Source organism: Harmonia axyridis, chromosome 4, assembly GCF_914767665.1.
Source record: "Harmonia axyridis chromosome 4, icHarAxyr1.1, whole genome shotgun sequence".
Classification (NCBI taxonomy): Eukaryota; Metazoa; Arthropoda; class Insecta; order Coleoptera; family Coccinellidae; genus Harmonia; species Harmonia axyridis.
Genome location: NC_059504.1, coordinates 6,483,591 through 6,510,212, shown reverse-complemented (window position 1 = coordinate 6,510,212; position 26,622 = coordinate 6,483,591). Strand labels below are relative to the sequence as shown.

Genomic DNA, 26,622 nt, shown 5'->3' with positions numbered 1-26,622 from the left:
GTACAAATATTCGTGAATGATAATATACACGTTCAGATGATATCTTCACAATGTCTGCTATCTCGATCAACTTCACTTTACGGTCATTCAAAATTATTTTGTGAACTTTTTTGATTTTGTCGTCGATGACAGCCTCTTTTGGGCGTCCACTACGTTTGCCGTCTTTGGTGCTCATTTCACCACGTTTAAACTTAGCATACCAATCAACGATGGTTGATTTTCCAGGTGCAGACCCCGGAAACTCTTCATCAAGGCAAGATTTTACTTCAACTGTATTTTTTCCCTTCAAAAAGCAATATTTTATCAGCACACGAAATTCTTTTTTTTTTCATATTTTTTCAAATTACAAAAGTAGCTACACTCACAACGCAATATCTCACAAACTAATGATTGGACTGCTGTCAAATTTTGACACGTATCGTTTGAAGGTTGGTACTAACTGAAAATCACATGGATTTAATACCAGCACCGCCATCTGTTCATCAGACCGGGGACTTTTCAATTCGCCTAATAGATGCTCATAGTACTTACGTTTCTAATCAATACAGTCTTCTGAAAGAAATATAAAAAAAAAGGAGTAGTTCGAGAGATAGTGGGACCGAAAAATAAATCCTCTAGAATAGCAACCTACCACTTGACATTTTGCTTCCAATAATTCAGATTCCACATTCAAATACACAATAATAATAATAATAAACAATTTATTTATTATAGAAAATATTTTCATGGTTCTTTTTTCATATATTACTATGTATTTAAATAATAGATTCATTTAATTAGTCTTCAAACTACGTTGGTATCACTTCCACGTATGTAGCAGGAAATATTCCCACGTTTCCTTTGCACTCTCCTAACCACCAACCATCCTCTTGTTTCCTATAGACGGACAGCATATCTCCCGGATTCAACTCCAGTTCATCGGTAAAATTTGGGGTATAATGATAGAGTGCCTTACACTGAGCTACAGGCTGGACAATATTATCTTCCGTTTGATATTTAGCATCACCTGTACTACTACACTGCGACGAAAATTCATCTGCAAAGAAATATATGAAACATTAGCTTTTATCCACAAGGACGTAGAAATAGTTGGGGTACTGGGGGTAACTACCCCCTCAAGATTTTCAAAATATAAATTTTATAAATCTCGCAAAGACGAAGAACGAAAATTTCTCCATAAAATGAACTAATAATAAACATTTTACTTTCTTTGAAATCGACACGTCAGTAAAAAATCGGACCCCTTAACGGTTTATGAGTTTATTTATCGCTTTCAAGATGATTTTTGTTATTATACTACGAGCTCATCTTTGTCCGAGGTTTATTATTTTCCTTTATCTATCCGCTTTCTTGGCATCGCCCCTTATTGCCATCTGTGAATTTTGCATTTGTCATAGGTATACACTTACCCGTTGTTTTCGGTTTTTTGTATCATTCTCGTCACAAAATTTCAATACTGTACTTATCAAAGAACCGAACTGAGTAATTCGCATCGAAAAATTGTCTGGGCTGTATTTTACAATTTTTATTGTGTTTCATTCAAATTGCAATTTATTTGTAAAAGCATCAGTTTTGAATTGACTATATCTGCAGGGTGTTCCTAAATTGGAGGTGCAAATGAAAATGACAGATTTCTCGGATCATTTGAAGAAAATAAGACCTATAACACGAGTCTGCAAACGCTTTGTTTGTATCTGTAATCGATTTCGAGAAAAAAATTCAAACAGCTCTTTATAGTAATTCTGAGGAAAATCCAAATTATTATAAAGATCCAGTTAGGAAGCTGTGATAAATAAACTCTGTAGCGAAGATTAATAAAGCTTCGATAAACTGGTTAAGCATTACAAAAAAGTAGGACTACAAGAAACACCCTGTATCTCGAAAACAAAGCATTTGCGAGCTCATGATTATGTACCATTTTATTTTTAAAATTATCCAAGGAATCTCTAATTTTCCTTCTAAAATCCAATTCAGGAATACCTAGTATGAAATAAGAACAATCGAATTTGTAATAAAAAAAATTATTTCGAGTTAATACTCGGAATAATTTTTCAAACTATGTTATCAAACCTCTTTTTCTCACATTATAAATATGAGTAAACAATGTCGTCAAAAAAAAATTTCGATTACCCCCCCAAGAAAAAAAAGATCTACGCCCTTGTTCACCCGCAATTTCGTCCACGGAAAAGTCTTCAAATGGTGATAATAATTGTTGCTTCAAGCTGAGCTTAATCTACCTTAATTAACAGCAAAGAATCTGCTGAATAGTTTCGGAGATCCTCGTGGACAATTGACATACTGACAGACAAACAATTTAAAATACGTTATGGGTATAAGACATGGTTGAAACTCACCAAAGTCAGAATCATGTTGGTTTGAGTTCCCATCTGCTGCTCCCCTGTCAGAGCAGTCTGATCGATCTTCAATCTCGTGGATTTGGGAATCTGACTTCGCAGAATTCACAGACTTCTCGCTTACCGGACTCCTATTATAATCTATGAATCCTTCTCGAAACCATTGTGGTACCTGGAAAAATTCGGTGATGAAAATACATAGGCATTTTGCTTTCACCGTTTTTTTTCCGAAATTCGAGACTTTATTGTAAAAAACTGGTTAAACATTTATGATTCAAACTGTTGTCCATCGCTGGTGACTACTTTCTCCCATATTTCGGGCAGCGTACGAATCCCGCGTTGAAAAAATTGGTCATATTTTGAAGCGATCCACGAATCGATCCTATTTTTTACTTCTTCATAAGACCGGAAGTGCTGGTCAGCCAGGCCGTGTGCCATTGATCGAAACAAGTGATAGTCCGAGGGAGCAATGTCTAGAAATACGGCAGGTGGGGTAGGACTTCCCATTTCTACGTTTTCAAGTATGTCTTGCCCACTTTTGGAACATGGGGTGGAGCATTCTAATGCTGTAAATTCACTTCATCATGTCCCTTGTTGTACTGCAGCCGTTTGTCTTTCAATGCTCGACTCAAACGCATTAATTGCGTTCGATAACGATTGACAGTGATTTCAGTTGGTTTTAACAACTTATAATACACCATGCCGAGCTGGTCACACCAAAGTATGACTTGGAACCGTGAATATTCGGTTTCTGCGCATGGAATTATCGTAATGAACCCATCTTTCGTCTCCAGTCACAATGCGATGCAGAAATCCCTTCCGTCTTTGACTCTTTGCCTTGCAAGCAGCTGTTCACAAGCAAAGAAACGCCATCTCTCAGCTTCAACTCGTACGGCTTCCAATTTCCTTGTTTCTGAATCATTCTCAACGCGTTCAGGCGTTTTGAAATGGCTTGTTGCGTCACTTCCAATGATCCTGCCAGCTCTTGTTGCGTTTGACACGAGTGTTGATCAAGTAATGCCTCGAATTCTGCATCTTGGAAAACCTTCTCTCTTCCATCGCCATGTTGGTCTTCGACTTCAAAATCACCGTTCTTGAAGCGTTGGAACCACTTTCGGCACATTCTTTCACTGATAGCAGCCTCACCAAAGGTATTTGAGAGCATTAGATGAGCCTCAATCGCAGAGTTCTTCATATTAAAATCTCCCGTAAATTTTCGATTTTCTTTTTGACACAGTATCATTAGGCTCCATTAGGGCAATACACAGGGTGTACCAAAATAATATGAACACGGAATTCGTATATCAATTATTTGAATTCAAACCTACCTTTAGCACACTTTGTTGCAAGCCTGATTTATCTCTAGTAACAGTAATATGAGCAGCCAAGGGATGTCCAGTCCTTGGATTTTCATCTAGATCAGCCAATACAGTCTGAACCTTATACCTTGCCGCCTCAAAGTATATTAACATAGACTTAAACTGAAACAAAAAAGTTTCATGGTTTAAAATCTACTTTTTCAGGATACGTTTCATTTGATTATTTTTCTAAACTAGTGTTGATTGAGGAAACTGATAAAATGAATAAGAATAGAAGTATTTAATATTTATAAGAACAGTGGCCCCTTATTTGCCATCAGTGATTTTTGTATTCGTCATCGGTATACACTTACCTGCTGTTTTCGGTTTTTTGTATCATCCTTGTCAAAAATTTCAATATTTAGTTATCAAAGAACTGAACTGAGTAATTCGCATCGAAAAATTATCTGGGCTGTGTTGTAAAATTTATTGTGTTTCATTCAAATTGCAATTTATTTGCGAAGACATCAGTTTTGAATTGACTATATCTACAGGGTGTTCCTAAATTAGAGGTACAAATGAAAATGACAGATTTCTTGGATCATTTCAAGAAAAAAGTCCAAAAACATGAGAAAAATTTAATAAGAAACTCTGGTTCAGTAATACACTTTTTGGTTTGTTGCAGTTTTGTCGTATCGATTTCGCGAAAAAAATTCAAACAGCTCTCTAAAGTAATTCTCAAGAAAATCCAAATCATTATAAAGATCCAGTTAGGTTGCTGTGATAAATAAATAAATTATAAGTTTGGTACTTATTTACCAACTATTTAACGAAGATTCGATAAATTTATTAAGTATCACAAGAAAGTAAGTCTACAAGAAACACCCTGTACCGCAAAAATAGGGGCTCATGTTTATGGGCTATTATTTTTAAAATTATCCAAGGAATCTCTCATTTTCCTTCGTACCTCCAATACATGAACACCCAGTATAAGATAAGAACAATCGATTTGGTAATAAAACAAAATATTTCGAGTAATTTGGTTCAAACATCATTATCAAACCTCTTATTCTCATATTATAGATATGAGTAAAATATGTCGTCAAAAATTTTTTTTTCGATTACCCCCCCAAGAAAAAAAAAGATCTACGCCCTTGACTTTTTTTCTTAAAATGATCCGAGAAATCTATCATTTTCGTTTGTATTCCCAATTTAAGAACACCCTATATAAAGAAAATTGTTTACTCACATGATAAAGCTTTTCGTTGAACGTATTTTGAGAATCTTTTGCTCCGAATGTCGGATTTTGTTTAATCGCCTTTGACATGTTTTCTACACCGGTTTTCTGTTTTCTTTCACATTCGATGTCTTTCCTTATGAAGTTCAGTAGCTGGAAGAGGGCCTTGAAAAAAAACATTCGAATCAGAAAATTTTCAAGAACATGACCGAAAAATATATCACACCTTTTTTCGCCTCTCTAGGTTCATGGCTAACGTGAGATGCTCGCAGTAAAAATCGGGCAGAAGTTGTTCAGAAACTTGTTGCGAGGTTTGCCTCAAATTTAAAAATGTGGTTAAATCTTTGGTTGGTTCACTTTGTGCAACTGGCATTCTTAGTCTCTCGGTAACCTGTAATGTTAATTAATAATGAATAAATTAAAACCACCAGGAGTGAAACTCCATTAATAATATACAACAAAACTAAAAATACTTAGTTTCAATAAAAAACTGAGACAAAAAGAAATGAATGTTCACTCCTCGTGATTTTCCTTTTTGTCAACCACGACAAAATATTCAATAGAAATTATACAATTTGAAATAATATAATGACAACACTGTATTATTTTTGACATTTCTATTGAAATTTTTGTGAAATTTTCCATACTTCACCCTTAGAAAATTTTGAAAAAATTAAGAGTTCCTTCATTGAAACTGTGTTTCTTTTTATTGATTGATTCGCACACGAAGATTACGAAACTGCTTTACACTAGGGCAATTGTTCCATTATTTCGGAAGTTATAGGTAAAAAAACTGGAATTTTCGAAGGAAAAAATTGATAATTTTCTCGAGGATGTCACTCCTTCACTATATGAGCTACGAATCTGAAATCTAACGGGTGTTTTTTTTCGAGGTATATAACTTTAAGTTGGCATTACTGTTCAAGATGGCGACCGATTCAACAGCTGTCAAGTTTGGTTTGGCAATTCATCATGAATAGACTCACGCCTGAACAACGCTTGCAAATAGTGCAATTTTATTTCGAAAATAATGGTTCTGTTCGGAATACGTATCGAGCACTACGTCTATTTTATTTTGTTTAGCGATGAAGCGCACTTCTGGTTGAATGGCTACGTCAACAAACAAAACTGCCGCATTTGGAGTAAAGCTAATCCTCAAGTGTATGTCAAAACACCGTTACATCCAGAAAAACTGACTGTTTGGTGCGCTTTATGGGCTGCTGGAATCATTGGTCCGTACTTCTTCAAAAACGATGATGGCCAGAACGATACAGTCAATGGTGATCGGTATAGAGCCATGATTACTAACTTTTTCATTCCTGAATTGAACAACCATGATGTCCAGGAGCTGTGGTTCCAACAAGACGGCGCAACATGTCACACAGCCCGTGCCACAATCGATTTATTGAAAGACACGTTTGGTGACCGCCTAATTTCACGTTTTGGACCTGTGAATTGGCCTCCAAGATCTTGTGATTTAACACCGCTAGACTACTTTCTGTGGGACTATGTAAAGTCATTGATCTATGCAGATAAGCCACAAACCCTTGACCATTTGGAAGACAACATTCGCCGTGTTATTGCCGATATACGGCCATAAATGTTGGAAAAAGTCATCGAAAATTGGACGTCCAGATTGGACTACATCCGAGCCAGCCGTGGCGGTCATATGCCAGAAATCATATTTTAAATGTAATGCCACAAGATTATCTTGCGGATAAATAAAATTCATGTCAATCGAATAATCCATCGTTGTTTTATTACAATTTAAAGTTCTATAGCTCTTAAAAAGACACCCTTTAGATTAGAGCTCGATCTTTCAAAAACGTTTTTATTTGAGGGGTCTGTGATTAATATTTTAGGAGATAATAATGATTCTTGTATAGAAATTCAATTTTTACTGATTTTTTCGAAAATTTCGAGTTAAAATATTCTTAAACTCTACGAAAAATCGGTGAGCGATCTGAAAATGAACGATCCCTAATTGACCGAATTTTGAACTCGCCTAAAAATTTTCATATCATGTCTATTGTGTTGAATAGGTTATGTCATTTAATCATGAAAAGACACAAGCTTCAAGAACAACGCTTTAGAAACCGTTGAATTTTTTTATGAAAATCAGTGCCCATTTATGAATACTAAGAGAAATTTAAGAAGAATTCTTGGACAACATCATTCAGTTAATCGACTCATTTTTCATCGTATTATAGACAAATTTTTGAGTGATACCAAGAACCAAGGAGAAATAACTCTAATTTCGTTTTAAACTGAGCAGTCACATGGTGGTGTTCCTCTTAAGAAAAGCATACTTACTTCATTTAGTCTAGGTGTAAGTTCGGCACTATGATTTATGTAAGATTCCAAAGCATTCTTCAAACAATTGAGCCTTTCTTCTTCCAATGTTTGAAATGTGTCAACACCTCGAAGAACTGCCGATTCCCATTCAAGTCTTCAAGAAAATTGAAATCAATATATTAAATTTTATAGATTTTTTCAAAAGTTATTGAATCAATCAGTAAAATTATCTTCTGGAAATGAACTCAAATCAATAAGTAAGTGATCCAATCACCAAGCTCTATCAGCTGAATGATATGAATTATTCATATTCAAAAATGAATATTTATGAAAATTTATGATGAAAAAGTTTACATTTAAAGGTGGAACTATTTTTACCTTGATCTCTCTGCTTTCACACATGTTTCGTAATATTCAATATCAGCTTTCTTAGTATTTTCTTCAGCTTTCCTTCTCTTGCCTTCCAACTACAACAAAAGAAAATCACGTAAATTTTCGCACATTACTGAAACTGATATTCAATGAATATTTAAGTGTAAAACTGATGGAGCTCCAATAATGGATGTAAAGATACTTATTTGCTCACCTTTGCATTATCTCTTTCTGATGGAATTTTTGGAATATTGCCTAGATGAATTAAACTTGTACTTCTTGATAACCTGAAAACAAACCATATTTCAATTCATTTTATAGCTATTGATAATATAATGAGAAACTTATGCGATTCATAATATGCCAACCAATTTTCAACTGTCAGAAAAATATATACCTGATATAGCGAGTTATTGAAGAACACATGATTGATAATAGCGCTTCCTAAAGAGTCCAAGATTCTATACGAGAAAGAATATAATTTTTTTTTGATTTGGAGAAATAAGGAAAATATTCAGGGTGCTATAGAAGCTTTTTATAAAAGAAAGTTAGATATAGACCTCAGAAATCAAAAATTTTCACGAGAGAAGAAGTCAATCAAATCATTTGTACAGCCCCAGAAGAGAACTATTGAGTTGGTCATAAAGTCTAGAGACGATGTGGAGATAATCGAAATGAGGATTGCTGTGAATATTCCATGAACAAAAACTCGCAGGAATAGATATTTTGCAGTTGTATCTAATATTATTATACACAGAACAATTTTTAGCACAGTATAGCCTTTTGGTATTCACTTCCTTCCTAAAATACCTGAGAAAATTGCTAGATATCTTTATCTCAAAAATCCAAGCTTGTCCACTTGTCCATTGTAAAAGATTATCTGCTGAACCAAAGTTGTACATCTAATACGTAACTATATGGTATTTTGAATTGGTAACTAAAGTATTATTGAAATCTAAAGAATTTTTCCATTTAGTTCAATATTTTGCTCCTTGTAATTATGAATAAAGTAGACACATAAAAAGATCATAATAGTAATATAGTCATCAAAAGGTGGTGCTGCAGCCCCAGCTGCTGAAGAAAAGAAAGAAGAGAAAAAGAAGGAAGAACCTGCAGAATCAGAGTCTGATGATGACATGGGCTTTGGTCTCTTCGACTAAGCTTAAAAACAATTATGTTTTCAAGTTTTTTAATAAATGAGAAAGCAGAACAGATGGACAAATAAACTCAAAACCAAAACAACCAAAAAGCAGAGTTGGAAGACACCAAAGGAGATGTTGGAAGACACCAAAGGAGATGACTCGATGATATTAGGGCTCAGATGGCAAATGGATGACAACAGATGGCTCAAAGACATGTAAAAATGGGGAAGTTTGAAGGAGGTCTACTTCTAGAAGAGGAGTAACAGTGGCTGAGATTGCTAAAAAGAAGAAAGAAGATATAATAATAATAATAGATACCTTGAATTGTCTATTAGAGCAGCGTCCTGCAGTTTCTCGTTCTCCCTCGCGCAGATATGGCTGTTCTTCTTGTACTTGGCCTCGCCCTGTCTCAAATCGCTCAGAGATTTCGCAGCCCTGTCCACTGCGCTCTCCGCCTGTTTCCTGGATTTCTGCTGGCCCTCCGACATCGACTTCAGAGGTTTCGCGGACTCTTCCAGAAGGGCGGCCCCCAGGATGCGGTGACTCTCTGCTCGCGCCTCCAGCTCGTAGGCGACGGCCTTCCAGCCCTCGTTCAGGGTCCCCACGCCATCTCTGCACACCCTGGTGAGCTTCACACTGAGCTTTGAGAGACTCTTGGCGTACGCCGTCTCTGCTTCGGCCCTGAGAATTTCACACCATGATTTAACTTTTTCAACGAAAAGAAATGAGGCAAGTAATTTATTTGAAAAGTGATCAGTTGCTAAGTAGTTCAACATGCTAGGTTTTTATGAAGGAAAGGCACAGGGCAACGAAAAAAAAATTTTTTTTGGCGCCTTTAGAGCTGATATTAACTTTATTTGGGACGTTTAATCTGTACATAATATCCGTTTTTTTCTATCAGCTCTACTTTTTTAGATACATCAACTTATCTACCAATGTGGGTTTCATTCAGTATATTCATTTATGAGAGTCCTAAAACTATTATAAAGGGTGTTTTTTTTCGAGGTATATAACTTTAAGTTGGCATTACTGTTCAAGATGGCGACCGATTTAACAGCTGTCAAGTGATTTATTCTCAGTTTAGTTTGGCAATTCATCATGAATAAATTAACGCCTGAACAACGCTTGCAAATAGTGCAATTTTATTTCGAAAATAATGGTTCTGTGTGGAATACGTATCGCGCACTACGTCCATTTTATTTTGTTTTGGGCAAACATAAAGCTCAAAACTATGTTGAAATGGTTAACAAGATGCTTATAGTCCGGGAGCCAGTAACAGATATACATGACCAAGTTCCTCTCAAACGGTAATTAGTAAAATGCATCAGGTAATAGTGATGAAAAGCCTCGTGAAGGTCAGCTGCGACTCTGCTGGGGGGAGAGCGGCGGCAGCCCCACAAACACGAAGAAAAAAAAAATTCAGTCATTTCCTCCCAACTGAAAATTTGTCAAATTGTAGCTAACCCAATATCTAGACGAAAAAATACAATCAACTGGCTATAGCATGGTGGATTATACGTCAGCTGGTGCCTCAAACATGAAAAAAAAATATTTTCAATGACAGCTCTGACAGCGACTCTGATAATGAATCAGAGAGTGACACACTCGCGAGAAAAGGACTTTCTCCACATGTTGCACAATAATATTTAGTTACTTCCACTCTCTGATTCAGTATCAGAGTCGCTGTCAGAGCTGTCATTGAAAATATAATTTTTTTTCATGTTTGAGGCACCAGCTGACGTATAATTCACCATGCTATAGCCAGCTGATTGTATTTTTTCGTCTAGATATTGGGTTAGCTACAATTTGACAAATTTTCAGTTGGGAGGAAATGACTGAATGTATTTTTTTTTCTTCGTGTTTGGGGGGCTGCCGCCGCTCTCCCCCCCAACCGAGTCGTAGCTGACTTTCACGAGGCTTTTTATTACTATTATCTGATGCATCTCACCAAGTATCTCTCGAGAGGAAATAATCAACCAAATTTGCACCTGGCTCCCGGACTATTAATAATTTCAAATCCTTAGAATGCAATATGAGTATTATAATATACTATTTACACAGCCACTTAAACCGTTTTCCAGAAAATTCAGGAGACATGAGTGAGGAACAAGGTGAAAGATTTCACCAAGATATTAAAGTTATGGAGGATCGATTCCAAGGAAGATGGGACATGCACGTGATGGCAGATTACTACTGGAGTTTAAAAAAACATTCAAGAATGTCGCGGAAAGAAAGCTTTCGAAGTGTTGAGTGACTATTTGATTTCTTAAACGTTTTTTTTTTGTTTGTGAGTACGATATTTTATTGTATTTTGTGTAACTTAAATGAAAATTTCTTGTCTACTTTTGTTATTTACTCCACTTACGGATTTGAGTTGAAATAATGTAACTTAAATTTCTCTCTAAAATTGCATATCTCAAAAATGTGAGCTTCTAGGTAAAATGAATATGTTATTTGAGTTCAGGACATCATATAAACATTTTTCAAAGAAAAAATGAGTAACAATGAAAAGTAATCATGTAGATATACCAGTTATAGAAAAATAATTATTTTCTATTAATATATTCCTTTCAAAACAACATAAATAACTATTCCAAATGATTAACCTTGCTAATTTTGGACTTTGCTTCTAAACAAGCATTTATATTTTTTTAGAATTACCTGTCTTGAAGTATTGTTGCCAATTCCTTACAGAAATCGCTTCCATGTTTGACATATCTCCGTAAATCCTCGAACCCATTCTGGCCCTGGAAAAGTTTAGAAAGATTAGAAAAATCACAATTCGAAAACATGTAAAAATGCATCAACTAAAATTTGGGGCGATATTCAGCAAAATTAATTTTAAGTACTTAGTTCAACTTAATCGAAAGGAATCAAGATAGGCTCGTTACGAGATTAACGTTAAAAGATGATTCACTTCTACTTCTTCAAATTGAATCCCATATAGAGATGTTGTTAATCTTTAGACCCCTCACCTTACATTTCAACAAATTAACCTTTCTGGTTTTTGCAGATCAACGATACCTTGTTGTTCTAGTTCTTAATTGAATGAAGTTTTGGATGAGCTGTAAAGAAGTTAATGCGGAAAATTATACGTAGGTATCTAGAATTATACAGGTTGTCTGGTATTTTAACAACATACATTTATGCACGAAATTTCAATCTGGTGTCATTCACCATTTAGAAGTTATGCGGAGAATTTTTTTAATTTCATCAACTTTGTAAGGATATATCTCCCTTAGTATGCATTTTGGGTCAAAAGTTTATACACCAAACTATACTTATTTTTCAGTGTACTATCACCCTCAGAAAGCTCGGTACACATTTTTGACACACCCTGTATATGCTTAAGCAACAAACATACCCAAGTCAAATTCAATTGGATCAACTAGAGAGTTTCAATTCGATCGATTTCGATTTTAACATGAATTTATTCGATTTTATTATTAGCAAGAGACTCATAAAATTTCATAGAACGAAATATACTTGCCAAGTTCATTTTGGCATGGACAAACAATAATATGCACTATCACTAGAGGTGTATGGCATATTTTGAATTGTAATCGAGATTGAGAAGCTTGATTCCCTTTGTGTTCTCAATTCTCATCCTTGAATTTGTTTCATAAAAAAAACATTTTAGGCGTGAATTAAACCTTCAGGAAAAATTGAAAAGCATTTATTCTTAAACGATTTTGAATGTTTATAATTATAGATGATCAGTTATATGCTAAACGACTCACAAAAATTCAAATAGTACAAGTTATCATGCATGCTTAAATAAAATAACAATTTCTTTTTAAAATTCAAGGATTTTATAAAAAAATGAGAAAAAAAATAGTCAGATGCTTTTGAGCGCTCGTCATTGATCAAAACGAACAAACTAATCGTATTACATTCCATACAATTCTCGTTGCAGATGGTGGATAAAATAAGCAATCAATTCTAACAATTTAGTACGTGTTCCTGTGTCGACGTATTCAACTTCCGCATGTCACATACAAAAAGACTTTAAGTGACATCCGGTAATGCATCAATAAGTACTGTTAGATCCACAATGCATTTTTGTTTCATCAAACTCGTATGATGTGAAATGAGCTGTCAAAATTAGCATTGTCTGCCCAATAGTTTGATATTAACGTGAATATAAGGTTTTTTTTCAGAAATTTCGCTACTTTTATAAATGAATTTTGTCATCTTCAGTAACAAGAGTTTTTATTTTTTGTTTTTAAAAATTCTATGGATTAGTTTGTAGTTACTAAAACTTCGATGCAACATAATATTTTCTGTCTGAAGACATTGAAAAAATCTTGATATTAAACATTGTTAACAGTTAATGGTGTTGAAGCAAGAAATAACTAGTTTACAATAAAATATACAGTGCATAAATATAATTAGATATATCTTATTTGGGGTCGTTCTAAAAGTAATAAACATAGATAGAGGGTGCATATGTCATTTTCAGTAAGCAAATTTTGTCCCCAACATGAACTATTAAATTTGACAGGAAGCGAGCGGAGATGAAAACATATCAGTGATACAATATTTCACTCAATTCGCGAGTTTCTCCTCAAAGAACGCACTCCTTATGTCCCATAGTGAATCAACGTTTCATATTTACGCGAAATATATTGAAATAAATACATAAATATATCAGAAATTCAGAAAACAAACTTCAAGCGCGCCAAACGACGTGAAACAACCGATGACACTAGGAGAGCAAAAGTTGCCAATTCTTGGATTTCAGCAGGTAGATACAGCAAATAATAAATATTCTGCTCATTATAAATTCGACAATTAGGAAAAATATAGGATGCCAAATATTCAAATTTGCATATTCAATCGGGAATCACTCAAATAAATATATTTCATTCAATATAATATACATTCATAACGTAATAATAAAATTGTGGATTTTAAAATATATTACAATCCGACAACGTAATCTAACCATGTTGGGGACATGTAAAAATTGCGTTTACTACCTGTTTCTATGTTTATTATGATACTCTATGGGGTCGTTGTATCGATTCGATATTTCTTGTTGTGAAAAATTGCATTTCTTAAAAGAACACCTTAGGCCATTAAAATATGTTCAATCATTTGGTCCATTGTTTATGAAAAAATAATTGAGTTGAAATCAACAATAGTTTGTCCCACATCAATCTTATCCATATTCAAAATTTCATAATCATCATGTAAAAGTTTCTATTGACTAATCAGTTTTTAATTTTGTAATAATTCATTTTATCGTCTGATAAAGCAAACCTATCTGACTTCATCTTGTGGAATTCAAGATTGAATTCTCAAACAAGGAATGTCATTAGAATATAATACGAGTGTTTGATTAGGTATTGGAATTAATATGAGTTTGGTTTGTTGAAACCTGAGAAAATCCTAAACATTTTTGTATTTCGATCAAAAACGTAAATAAACAGAATCCCATCAAATCTTTATCCATAATACCTAAATGTGAAAACTATAGATAAAAGTTTATGTAAACAATATAAATGATAACCATACAGACTAACCTAATAGTTGATGTGACACGAAAAAAATTAGAACATATTGTAACTCACTTTGAACGACATACGGATTCAAGCAGACTTACGTCAGAGAACTCAATACGAGGCACACGAGCAGATCGAAGACTAAGAGAACGTTTCACTCTCAAAGTGGCATTCTGCACAGGCAGACAAGACATTTTTTTATATTTCTTTCAGTTGTTCAATCGAATTTTTCGTTCACATCGTAAATTTTCACACAAAACACATAAGGGGATCAAACGAACTCTACGTAGAAAATGAACTCTCCGTTATCTAATAAGTGCAAAGATAATCAAGATAAAATATCAACAAATTTCCGTGATCGGCGCTGTTGATATACGAACGTAGAAATTTTCATTATCATCGTGAAATTCAGTTTCAACGAAACATATTTGATTGATATGGCGGAGTTCATATGGTGGAAATCTTGTAAAATTGCGAAAATCCGTTCATATTTGAGTAATAGATATTCATATTGCCTAGAACACTAGCAGTTTATGAAACTGATAAAACGTCATCTTTGATAAAGGGTGTTTTTTTTTCGAGGTATATAATTTTAAGTTGGAATTTCTGTTCAAGATGGCGATCGATTTAACAGCTGTCGAGTGATTTATTCTCAGTTTGGTTTGGCAATTCATCATGAATAGACTCACGCCTGAACAACGCTTGCAAATAGTGCAATTTTATTTCGAAAATAATGGTTCTGTGCGAAATACGTATCGCGCACTACGTCCATTTTATTTTGTTTAGCGATGAAGCGCACTTCTGGTTGAATGGCTACGTCAACAAACAAAACTGCCGCATTTGGAATGAAGCTAATCCTCAAGTGTATGTCGAAACACCGTTACATCCAGAAAAACTGACTGTTTGGTGCGCTTTATGGGCTGGTGGAATCATTGGTCCGTACTTCTTCAAAAACGATGATGGCCAGAACGCTACAGTCAATGGTGATCGGTATAGAGCCGTGATTACTGACACTTTTTCATTCCTGGATTGAACAACCATGATTTCTAGGAGCTGTGGTTCCAACAAGACGGCGCAACATGTCACACAGCTCGTGCCACAATCGATTTATTGAAAGACACGTTTGGTGACCGCCTAATTTCACGTTTTGGACCTGTGAATTGGCCTCCAAGATCTTGTGATTTAACACCGCTAGACTACTTTCTGTGAGGCTATGTAAAGTCATTGGTCTATGCGGATAAACCACAAACCCTTGACCATTTGGAAGACAACATTCGCCGTGTTATTGCCGATATACGGACACAAATGTTGGAAAAAGTAATCGAAAATTGAACGTCCATATTGGACTACATCCGAGCCAGCCGTGGTGGTTATATGCCAGAAATCATATTTAAAATGTAATGCCACAAGATTATCTTGCGGATAAATAAAATTCATGTCAATCGAATAATCTATCGTTGTTTTATTGCAATTTAAAGTTCTATAGCTCTAAAAAAAAACACCCTTTATTAACCTCTTGAATTGTATTTTTGTGGCAGAGTGGAAAGGATAAAAATGCGTTGCTAGAGCACCATCTATTGTACTTCCGACATAACCTAACCAACGAAATAATAATAAAGGCTTAAATTCAAAATAGATTGAACTAACAATGAATGTTTGATAAAAAATGTGTTTTTAGTGTTTAGGCCCGTGACTTATTCAGAAAACTTATTCATGAAGTCTTATTAGTCGACGTCCTGAATGTACCCTTCAGAATATTCAATTAAAAGAAAAATATTTGCAGATAAACCATTTTATATCAAAGACTTTTTTGTACAAATAACCCACAAATATAGAGATAGCTAGGATATCAGTATATTGCTCAATATCGTAAACATTACCTAATTACATTCGTTTTTTTATCAATGAGCTGAAAGGAGGTGCATTAGCATTATCTTCTTTAATTATTGTCTTTTTTTCGAACAGATAATACAAGCCATTACAAAACCCTTCAATCCTATAACTACACTAATCCAAGGAATATTATTCAAGATCATCTGAAATTGAGTATTAACCACTTCTAAGGCCTTGCGATAACACATTTCTTATTGTTTTTCATGACCCCAATCGCAAGATAGTGTTTTGCATAAGCATACAATTGACTTAAAATAATGAATGGAAAAACAGATTAAATCAATTGAACAATTTCGCCAGAGGAAGATATAGAATATAAAAATTTTTCCATTCAATCAGGATTTATGCTTCCGGTACATCATATATAGCGAGTGTTTTCTTAGATGCTTCAGAAATTTCGATGGTGATTGTCTATGGTTTGACTGTTGAGAATGTCAAACTGTGCTGACATTTCTCTTCAGTAAGGTTTGGTAATTCATCAATCGTTCAACGCCAGAACAACGCTTCAAGATTGTGAAAATTTACTTTGAAAAAAATAAATCTGTTCGTGAAGTTCATAGAATACTTCACTTACATTTCACGGTCAACATAATCGGCCTAGTGAGGAAGCACTTCATGCAGTTATCGATCCTTTTTGCAGTCATTATATTCTTCTCGATTCAAAACCATTAAGGAGACGAAAAAAAAATGTGCGTACCCAAGAGAATATAGCTTTTGTAGCGCGAAGTGTTAAAGAAGACGCCGAAAAGTCGAAACGTCGCTGTTTTCAACTTGTTGGCCTTTGCCATTTGACTATGTGCACAATTTCAAAAAAGGATCTTCGATTAGGTATCTTTAAAATACATCTCGTGCAAGAATTAAAACCAAGTGATCATCGTTTACCTCTCATTTTTGCTGATTGGGCTAATTTGAAACTGGCCGAAGATGAGTATTTTTGCCGAAGTATTGTGTTTAGTGATGAAGCTCATTGATTTTCGTCAATAAGAAAATTGCCATATATCGAGCAAAGACAATCCTCAAGCCTTCAACGAATCAACATTACATCCATTAAAATTGACTGTTTTGTGAGGTTATATAAAAGTTATCCAAACATTGGTTGTTTGGAGAATAATCAACAGTACTGTGCATACGGTGGTGATGGGAGGCAGTAACAAAACCTACATAAAAAGTAATTGGAAATACGCACAAGCTTCAGTTTCCTGAGAGTTTGAAGACAGAAACAAGGACAAAACAAAGAAGAAGATTATTCTCGAGTACCTTACCTTCGCTGTACTTGGAGGAATTATTTTCCCATGTTTCGATTTCATCAACCCAATATCACCCACACCTTCTGCTGAACTGTTCGGTTCATTGTTCTCCTTATCACTACAATGAATATCACTACGATCACTCGCGGTCATCCTATACTCGATATCACTAGCTGTCAATTCCATCCTCGAACCCCTCGAAACATCGTCAACGGAGTCCCTAATGGTTCCGTTCGCGGCACTTTTCTTTTTATGGAAAAATTTACCTGTGCTCTTGATCATGTCTTTGCACTTCGTTTTGGAACTTTTTAACACTTCTTCTACGTTTATGGTTATTTTTGGTTTGTCATCGAAGGCTCCAACCCTCTGAAGGGCTGCTTGGTCGTTCATTATGTTAGTAAATTTGGTTTTCCAACCTTGAAGTCTATCACGCGGTTTGCTTAGGAAACTCCTGAAGTTGTTTTTTCTTTTTTGTATGGTGTCTTCACTTGAATTAGTGTTAATTGGTTCAGATGCGCACTTGGTACTGTCTGGTTTCACTGTAGCATCGATCACTGGAAACTGATCGATACTAGAACTAGCCGAAAATCGAGTCACCATTTCGTTATCATCAGCTTCGAAATCTTTGAGAGATTGCGACAGTCTATTTCTTTTCAGACACCTGGGAATCTTGTAAAAGTTCTCAGGCTCGTCATCGTCTTCTGTGAGGTTCCTCAGGACGTTTGGGACGCTCTCACACTTCTTCAGCACGAACTGAGGCACGTACTGAGGTCTGCTGAGTTCTAGGAAGGTTGTGCTTTGGAATTCTTGTGAAACACTTCTGGATTTACTATGTTCGAGTTTTTCTATCCTGCTCGGTTCGTCAACATGGCCTTCGCCGATATCTATGTCTACTGCTGTTAGCATTATTTTAACCTCACTTCGGATACGTGGAACTGGTGTGGATGGCTTGGTAATCGAAGGTTCAGTTGTGGAGTTATCGGCGGAAGTAACTGAAATAACTATTTTAAGATGATGCATCTTGAATCGAAATAAAATGGGTATTTAGAACACATTAATGACATAAAAGTGACGGGCAGAATTGGCAGAAAAATCTGTCTTTGGATTAGTAAATAAGAAAACTTTCCTATTCCTATCCTCGTGGAAAATATTGACATTAGTGGAAAGCTTTCATTGTCATGATGAGTGATCAGAATCGAAAGTAGCAAATGAAATGTGAAATTGGAAAAACCTCTATGACAAACGTCAATGCTAGATGCAAAAAAAGGTACACAATTCCTTGTTATGTAGAAATATGATAAATGAATAGAAGAAATAGAGACTTATCAATTCCTCTATTACTCAAGTGTGCCATAGAAAATTCAACACATATTGGAAGGACCTTATTGAGGCATACTTTCACAATTTGTGGGTTCTAGAAAATGAAAATTTATATAGGCTATTTGACAGAATAACAAAATATTCTACTATCCATTGACGTTTTCATAGATTATACTTTGAGTTTTCATACACACCGGCAAAATTAGGGTTATATGCAGGGGTGAGCAAAAGAATGTAACGTTAGCATGTATTCAGACCACCCTGAAAAGTGAATCGTTGACAAAGGAGAATATTTACGAACACTCAGATTTTACCTCATTTTTTTCTGAACATTTCCTCTTTTTAGTAATTACGATATCTGAATTTTGAGAGAAATTACAGCATTTTGAATGGTGGAAAAATTGAGAGTATTTATCAAAAATTTCGGTATTAATATGAATATAAAAATTCATTAATTTTTCTTCACTCATATGGTTAGGAAGTTGTTTCAAAAATATTGAATATAAAAACAATTAATCCTTACACTCACACTCACAAATCATCTTCAAATCTTACAAAACGATTTTACACCAATTTTGTTAGAACCAGAACAGAAAAAATTAAGTGAACTGTGAATCAATCAGCAATTTTCTGCTGGATACGAATCTTAGTTGAAAATGTCTTGTTTTCTTTCTAGAAAATCTGACCTTTACAAAATCATATTAATAGTAACTTCATATAGTTTGTGTGGATCATTTACCGTTTTTTGGCCATAAATATTTTTTTTATGGTAGTAGGAAATTGCTTTTTGAGGATGAATAGCTTCAATAATCGCTAAGGAACTCTTTGAATCTAGCCATCAATTTTTTTTATTCTACAGGGTGTTCCTAGCTTGTATGTACAAACGAGAAAGGGTGATTACTTGAATTATACAAAAAAGTTTGATGAACATGTTGATGTTGAAGCTACTTTTTTGTAGTGTGCCACATTTTTTCATTGAATTGATTTCTGGTGAATTTTACTCAGTTATTAGATATTATTCCTATCAATAACTTTTCAATAACTTAGAGGAAGATGTTTATAATTTTATCATTAAAAATGATAGCACATAGAAAAACATTTCAGGAGCTCAAAAAGTTTTCAGAACATTTTTCGATATTTTTGAAATACAGTACAAATAACGTAGAAAAAAAAAGTTACATTGTGCTCTGAAAAGAAATCACCCTGTAGATTTTCACAGATAATTGACATATTATATGATGTAAACCTTAGAGTGTAATATTTTGCCAAGTTTGAATTGAACAACTCGAAAAATATAGATAATATGAAAAAAAAACTTAGACAAAATCAAATTTCAACACCTTGTATCTCGGAAACAAATCGTTCGTATACTGGACTTTTTTTTTGTGATTCTAGGAAGGAGTATTTAGGAAAACCCTGTATTATCCACATATTTCTCCGAAATCTAGATATCAATAAATAATCCAATACCAAATTATTGAACAGTTCCAGTTCATAAAATTCAGAGGACAATAAGGGAACACGATTAAATTTTGATAGCCCAAATATATCTGAATAGAATGAGAATAGATTAAAAAATATATTCTATCATCTCGGGTGTAAAATTTTTCATAGCATTGTACATATATTCAATAATTAAAATTATCCATTATTTTATTCTGAATTCTCATTACGATACTAACTATCTGGTTATTTTGAGAATTTGAAGAGATTAATTTACCCATTAGAAAGGGTATTCAAGACATTGAATTTTAACCTAAAACAATATAGTAAAAATGTAATCAATCATTGTAATCTTCACAATTAAATACCATTCAAGAGGAAACAAAAAAGTGCAGGCTGGACCTTTTTTTACACTATTATGAATTAGCAGTAATCCACCAAAAAAGTTCTGGAGAAAAAAACAAGTACTGTTCCAGAAAAAATATTACCCTGTAGATTTGCATTCAAAATTATCATATCACATGAGGAAAACAAATTGGAATATTACACTACAAGACAGATAAAAGTGTAGTACTCGACCAAAGTTTCTTTTAACATTTTTCTAAACTACCAGTGTCTTCCTAAAAAATGTTCTGGAGGAAAGAAGCGGGCACTCTTCTAGAAAACATATCACCCTGTAGATTTACATTAAAAATTAGCATATCAGGCCATGTTTATAATACTTTTTTTTTCTAAAATGATCCGATTGATTTTCGTTTGTACCTCAAACTTAGGATTGAATAAGGGTTTGAGAAATCTGTCAAATAGCCTATAACCTAACCTAACCTCTCCATAGAAATCAAAAATTACCTGGAATGGGAGTCGACGAATGTCTAGGAGGCCCACTATCAGCTCCTGTAACGTTCTCATAAGTGTTATCCGTGAACTTCTGATCTCGCACATGTTTTTCGAAAAACTTGAAGCTTATCCGAGGCACATCATATTCAGACGTTTCCGATTCAAACGTTTCCTCTTCTTTCATCGTAACATCTATATCCGCATAGACACCACAATCCTCATCATCGTCAAAACTGCCCATAAACGACGTCCTGGCATCCTCAAACTTAGATTCGTCCTCGCTGTAACTGTCGCTCATAAAAATCCCATTGGGGATACCACCCTTTATTTCGTATTCCTTCTCAGCCTCCTGGACGTCGTAGAAGCCAGATTTTTTGGGTTCGTTGGAGTTCCTCTGACGTGACGTTAGCTTGTTGTTGATTTTTTCGTACAGCTTCTTCATCGCTACTGACCAGGCCGAAAGGAGATCGCAGATGTCCGCCAAAATATTGTACCATGAAATCTGTTCGATCAAAGTACGATAAATTTCGCGAGAATATATCGTACGCAATGCTGAAATGTAGGTCTACATAGGTATGTGATGACTTGTGATTTAACTATTACTCTTTATGTGCTATTCAAATTTTGAAACGTGAAATGTTGCGTTGATTTATTAGCATTACTCTGATAAGAAGTGTGGGTCTACAGTCTACAGGGTTTCCCTTGCGTCTTTACGCGTTTGTTTTCCAGGGAATCAGCCTGCTATTATTTCGCCAAAAAGTGTGTCATTTGAGAATCTTGAATGATTGTATTCGACTCATTGATGGAAAAAAGTCTTGCGTTGTTCTAAAGGGTGTTTTTTTCAGAGCTATAGAACTTTAAATTGCAATAAAACAACGATGAATTATTCGATTGACATGAATTTTATTTATCCGCAAGATAATCTTGTGGCATTACATTTTGAATATGATTTCTGGCATATGACCGCCATGGCTCGCTCGGATGTAGTCCAATCTGGACGTCCATTTTTCGATGACTTTTTCCTACATTTGTGGCCGTATATCGGCAATAACACGGCGAATGTTGTCTTCCAAATGGTCAAGGGTTTGTGGCTTATCCGTATAGTCCAATGACTTTACATAGCCCCACCGAAAGTAGTCTAGCGGTGTTAAATCACAAGATCTTGGAGGCCAATATACAGGTCCAAAACGTGAAATTAGGCGGTCATCAAACTTGTCTTTCAATAAACCGACTGTGGCACGAGCTGTGTGACATGTTGCGCCGTCTTGTTGGAACCACAGCTCCTGGACATCATGGTTGTTCAATTCAGGAATGAAAAAGTTAGTAATCATGGCTCTATAACGATCATCATTGACTGTAACGTTCTGGCCATCATCGTTTTTGAAAAAGTACGGACCAATGATTCCACCAGCCCATAAAGCGCACCAAACAGTCAGTTTTTCTGGATGTAACGGTGTTTCGACATACAAATGAGGATTAGCTTCACTCCAAATGCGGCAGTTTTGTTTGTTGACGTAGCCATTCAACTAGAAGTGCGCTTCATCGCTAAACAAAATAAAATGGACGTAGTGCGCGATACGTATTCCGCACAGAACCATTATTTTCGAAATAAAATTGCACTATTTGCAAGCGTTGTTCAGGCGTGAGTCTATTCATGATGAATTGCCAAACCAAACTGAGAATAAATCACTTGACAGCTGTTAAATCGGTCGCCATCTTGAACAGTAATGCCAACTTAAAGTTATATACCTCGAAAAAAAACACCCGTTATCTAATTCTTAATTCGTCGATAACATTTCAAGTTCAACTAAAAAAAAAGGTGAAAACATTTTTTCAGAAAACAATTCCAATCAAAACTATGACTTTTATTGCTCTAAGAACCAACATGAGAAACTGATCCAGAAAAAACAACTACAAATCAAGAGATCAACTCAAATGCAAAAAATCACCCTGAAAAGCTAAAAACTACCATTTCAACAGTTTTCTAAAAAGCAAATTTTCAAAACGGCTCATGTTAATCACCGTTCTGATGTTACTAGATAAGTTATTGATGTAAAATGTTTCATAAAATGAAAATGATCACCGGAAAAGATTTATTTCAATCGAAATAAACAAATTTGAATGAAAAATGTTGTTTTTTCTGAAAAAGTGGTAGATTCAAAAACAATTTTTTGTAAAATTTCGATATCTCGGAATTCAGGTATCCATCAGATTCATTGATGAAGTAAATTATTCAAAGATTCAACCATGTAGCGTAGCTTTTACTTCGGTAAAATAATCAAGTCTGACTAACCTATATATCTTTCTGAGAATGAACTAATTTTCTTCAAATATTTAAGATTTATTTGCAAGGAGATCTAATGATTGTCAAGTTGCAAGAAGATACAAAAACTGCTTTTTTGTAGGGTAATGAGATCATGACAAGAAGACGCAGTATTATTTTTTCAAAAAGTTGTAAGCTTCAATCAAAAAGAATGAAATATGTAGACAAATTTTCAGGGCAGAATATTACGTAGTGTTGAATAAATATTTACGAAAAAGAGATGAATGAATGACATTGTGCTGAGATTATTACGTAATTCTATGCTTTCAAATGAATTTAGTAATTGTACGCGAAAATTACACGAATTTGAACAAGAGCGCAAAAGCTCTTCATTCCACGTTAGGTAAGGTGCTGGTTAAATGATTATGTGTATACAAAAATCACATGAATTTGAACCAACGCAAGTCTCTTCATTTCACGTGCTTTTCTCATTTTTAAATTAAACATAGGTAACTGAGATTCACCTACTTTTAGTGTCTCCATTCTCCTGTTGTAACCAACTTTTTCATCTTGGGAAAAACGAGATTTTCACAACGAAAATTCGAATTCGATCAGATGTGTTGAAAAGATCGATAGCCACTAGTATAGATACCTAAACCGGGGACAAGTAGGTACGCATTTTCAATAATTACCTATTTTCTGACGTTTGTTTATGGAACACGTGAATGCTGTAACGTTTGCTCCGCGAATGAGTCTACACAAAGCAAGTTGAGTGAAATGTGAGATGGAATCAGAATTAGAGGAAGAGAGATATGCAAAGTAGACTTACTGATGACTTCATTCGGTTTAGATGTTCGGTAATTTTGTTCCAATATAATCTAAACATTGAACAACGGAAGGTCGATATAAAAAAAGTGGTTATGCAATGTGTAATTAGATTATATACCTATTTACTATTGCCGGAGGACGTTGAATGATGATGTTCACAAATTTCTGATGCTAGATCTATACATGACTTGCTACTAATTTACCCTGACTTTTCACTTTTCATTTCTAAATATTTTTCGAGAAACGTGATGATTCGAAAAGTTCCAAAGTAGTTTGGTGCAGAAGGTTAGGTTTTTATGAAGGAATTATTTCACAAATGAAAAAGGAAGAAAGAAAACTTTCGAATTTGGAAACAAAAATAAACGATCCTCCGATAACTTTCAAAGTTTTCCCCTTCTTTCCCTTCTTCTTATACATAGCATTGACTGAAAGAATAAAAAAATCTAGGTTCTAATTTGAAAATATTGAGTTTTGATGAATATGAGTTGTCCAAGTTCATGATCTTCTGATAAACACCCTGTACATTTTTGGTCCAAACCACAAACAGTGTTATAATACTCAATTTTCGTTGAATCGAAAATGAAAAAGGTTTTTTCGAAAAATACTCTTTCTGCAGAAGTATTCAAAAAAATGTGAGTCCTTGTAACCAACATTTTTTCCATAAGAATCCCATTGACTCTTGAATCGTTGAGTTTTTACCCAAGGTAAGGCGTATTGCTGAAATTGCCATCAAGAAAACTATCTATTGATGCAATTATCTACTGGGTGTGCTAATTAAATAAGGAAGTAGTAGTCTGTTACCGGTATAACCAGAGTTTTAGAGATCTCAAAATTTCTAAGGAAAAAGATTATTGTCTCAAATATAAGTATGAAAATTTTCAGCACAAAATTATAATTAGTTTTCCATAAACGTCTAATAGGTCATTGCGGAGAATCACTCTGTATATGAATTCTAGGGGCACCATATATCAAAAAGTCACACCCCACAAGACACTTCTAATTTTAAATCTGAAAGAATTGGGGTAAACATTTGGCACCACACAGAATATTTGTTGATACAATATTTACGAACTTTACGATAAAAAAAGGCATCGAATTACATAAAAAATTTCTTCAAGGTGACCAACAACATGAATTTTATATCCAATTAATGTTAAACATTCTCTTGAGAATTTGCTGAAATTCAAATTGATAAAATGATTCTCAAAATCTGATTTTGCCGAAATGAATACAAATTCAAATAAATTGTTTTTTTTTACTATTTTCTTCAAATATAAAACAACATATACATCGAAAAGAGGACTATAAATACACACGAATTAGGAAAAATGTTCCAAAATTGTGTAAATTATATTTTCGGAGTATTCGATTATAATATCGAATACAATGCCAACATTGCGCGTGGTCAGTATTTGTATAGGTGACTGCCCTGTTATAAATATTCAGCTTTCTTTATTTTCAGAAAGAACTCGGACTTGAAAATTAAAATGTACCTATATGAACAGATAAAGATAAGTTGATATGCATCTATGTATTTTCATTTTGAACATCTTATAAATGGAGTTAATGTAGTTAGTATTTCCCATTTCTTTAATAAACTATCTATCATTAAAAAGTGCTTGATAATTTATTAAAGTTGAAATGTTTAAGTTCTCTGCATAAAAACAGGGCCACATACGAAAAAAAAAGAATTAGAAATGTTTCTCAATGATTCCAAAATGTTTTCAAATTTGAAATCTCTTAGTGGTGAACTAGATTTTTCTTTCGAAAAATTGAGAGCACAAAGTAAATAGTCAATAACTTTAACACTCTTCATCTCGGAAAATGGAATATTTGTGAAAAAAAATTAGGGCAACACTGTAATTATTTGCAGTATCACCAAGTTTGACGCACTTGTTCACTAACACCCTATATAGTCCAGTTATTGGATACTCATAATATTTCCATATAGGTATGTGTTTTTATGGAAAACATAATTTATCTAATGATATTTCGATATTCGCACAACATTTAAAGAAGAAGATTAGTTTTTCTGAATAGGGCAAGGATGGAACTTATATTTATTTATTGTATCCAATGAAGATTTATAAAAATAAAATTATGAAATAATAAAATGAAATAGAGATAAAGTAAGTGAAAAATATGGTAACCAACCGAATGAAAAATAGATTGTGTTCATCTGTCAAAAACATAAACAATGATCGCTCTGACCAAATACTATACTTATGGCATCCAATAGAAAAAAATTAATCACTATAATTGAAACGTAATCATCACATTTCCCTACATTTCAGCATTTGAACGAAAAATAAATCAAAAACAAATGTAAACATTACATCATTTACCTTCCGATGTAGAAAGCAGGCTCACAGGTTCAAATTCAAAACACCACAAGATGACATTCTTCGCATACACTTCAAAAATTTTTCGAGTTGATTCACACTGTATTTCACATCGTTTTGTCCAATGATTTAATTCACTAGTCATTCATACATCCCGCACTGTTCTAAGAATGGTAAGAGACTGACGAAGATACCAACGCAGTGTTACCTCAGATTCATTTATTAATTCCTTTCAACGCTGCAT

At 34.2% G+C, this 26,622-nt stretch overlaps 1 protein-coding gene across 3 annotated transcripts; it reads right to left on the bottom strand.

Moving 5' to 3' along the window:
- Nucleotides 1-684: 684 nt before the first annotated feature.
- Nucleotides 685-26,622, bottom strand: LOC123677730. Of its 3 annotated transcripts, none has more exons than XM_045614422.1 (13): nt 26,382-26,622; nt 20,958-21,447; nt 17,361-18,346; nt 11,360-11,445; nt 9,017-9,379; nt 7,771-7,843; nt 7,563-7,651; nt 7,203-7,338; nt 5,116-5,280; nt 4,902-5,054; nt 3,683-3,835; nt 2,355-2,526; nt 685-1,036 (listed from the first exon to the last, which is right to left on the bottom strand). In XM_045614422.1, exons 2-13 carry the CDS (start codon nt 21,385-21,387, stop codon nt 789-791), a joined length of 3,054 nt encoding a protein of 1,017 aa, XP_045470378.1. In that variant the 5' UTR covers nt 21,388-21,447; nt 26,382-26,622; the 3' UTR covers nt 685-788. The 3 variants fall into 3 exon arrangements, with proteins under 3 accessions (XP_045470378.1, XP_045470376.1, XP_045470377.1); XM_045614420.1 differs by lacking the exon at nt 26,382-26,622 and adding an exon at nt 23,737-23,885; XM_045614421.1 differs by lacking the exon at nt 26,382-26,622 and adding an exon at nt 23,737-23,885 and having other exon boundaries at nt 17,361-18,337.

Bases quoted from the DNA above. Each gene is read 5' to 3' on its own strand.
- LOC123677730 (XM_045614420.1), bottom strand. The intron at 18,347-20,957 runs GTAATTTTTGAT...ATCTTAAAATAG, and splicing joins TTCGTCGACTCCCATTCCAG to TTATTTCAGTTACTTCCGCC. The intron at 2,527-3,682 runs GTAGGTTTGAAT...GAATTTTTCCAG, and splicing joins TGCAACAAAGTGTGCTAAAG to GTACCACAATGGTTTCGAGA.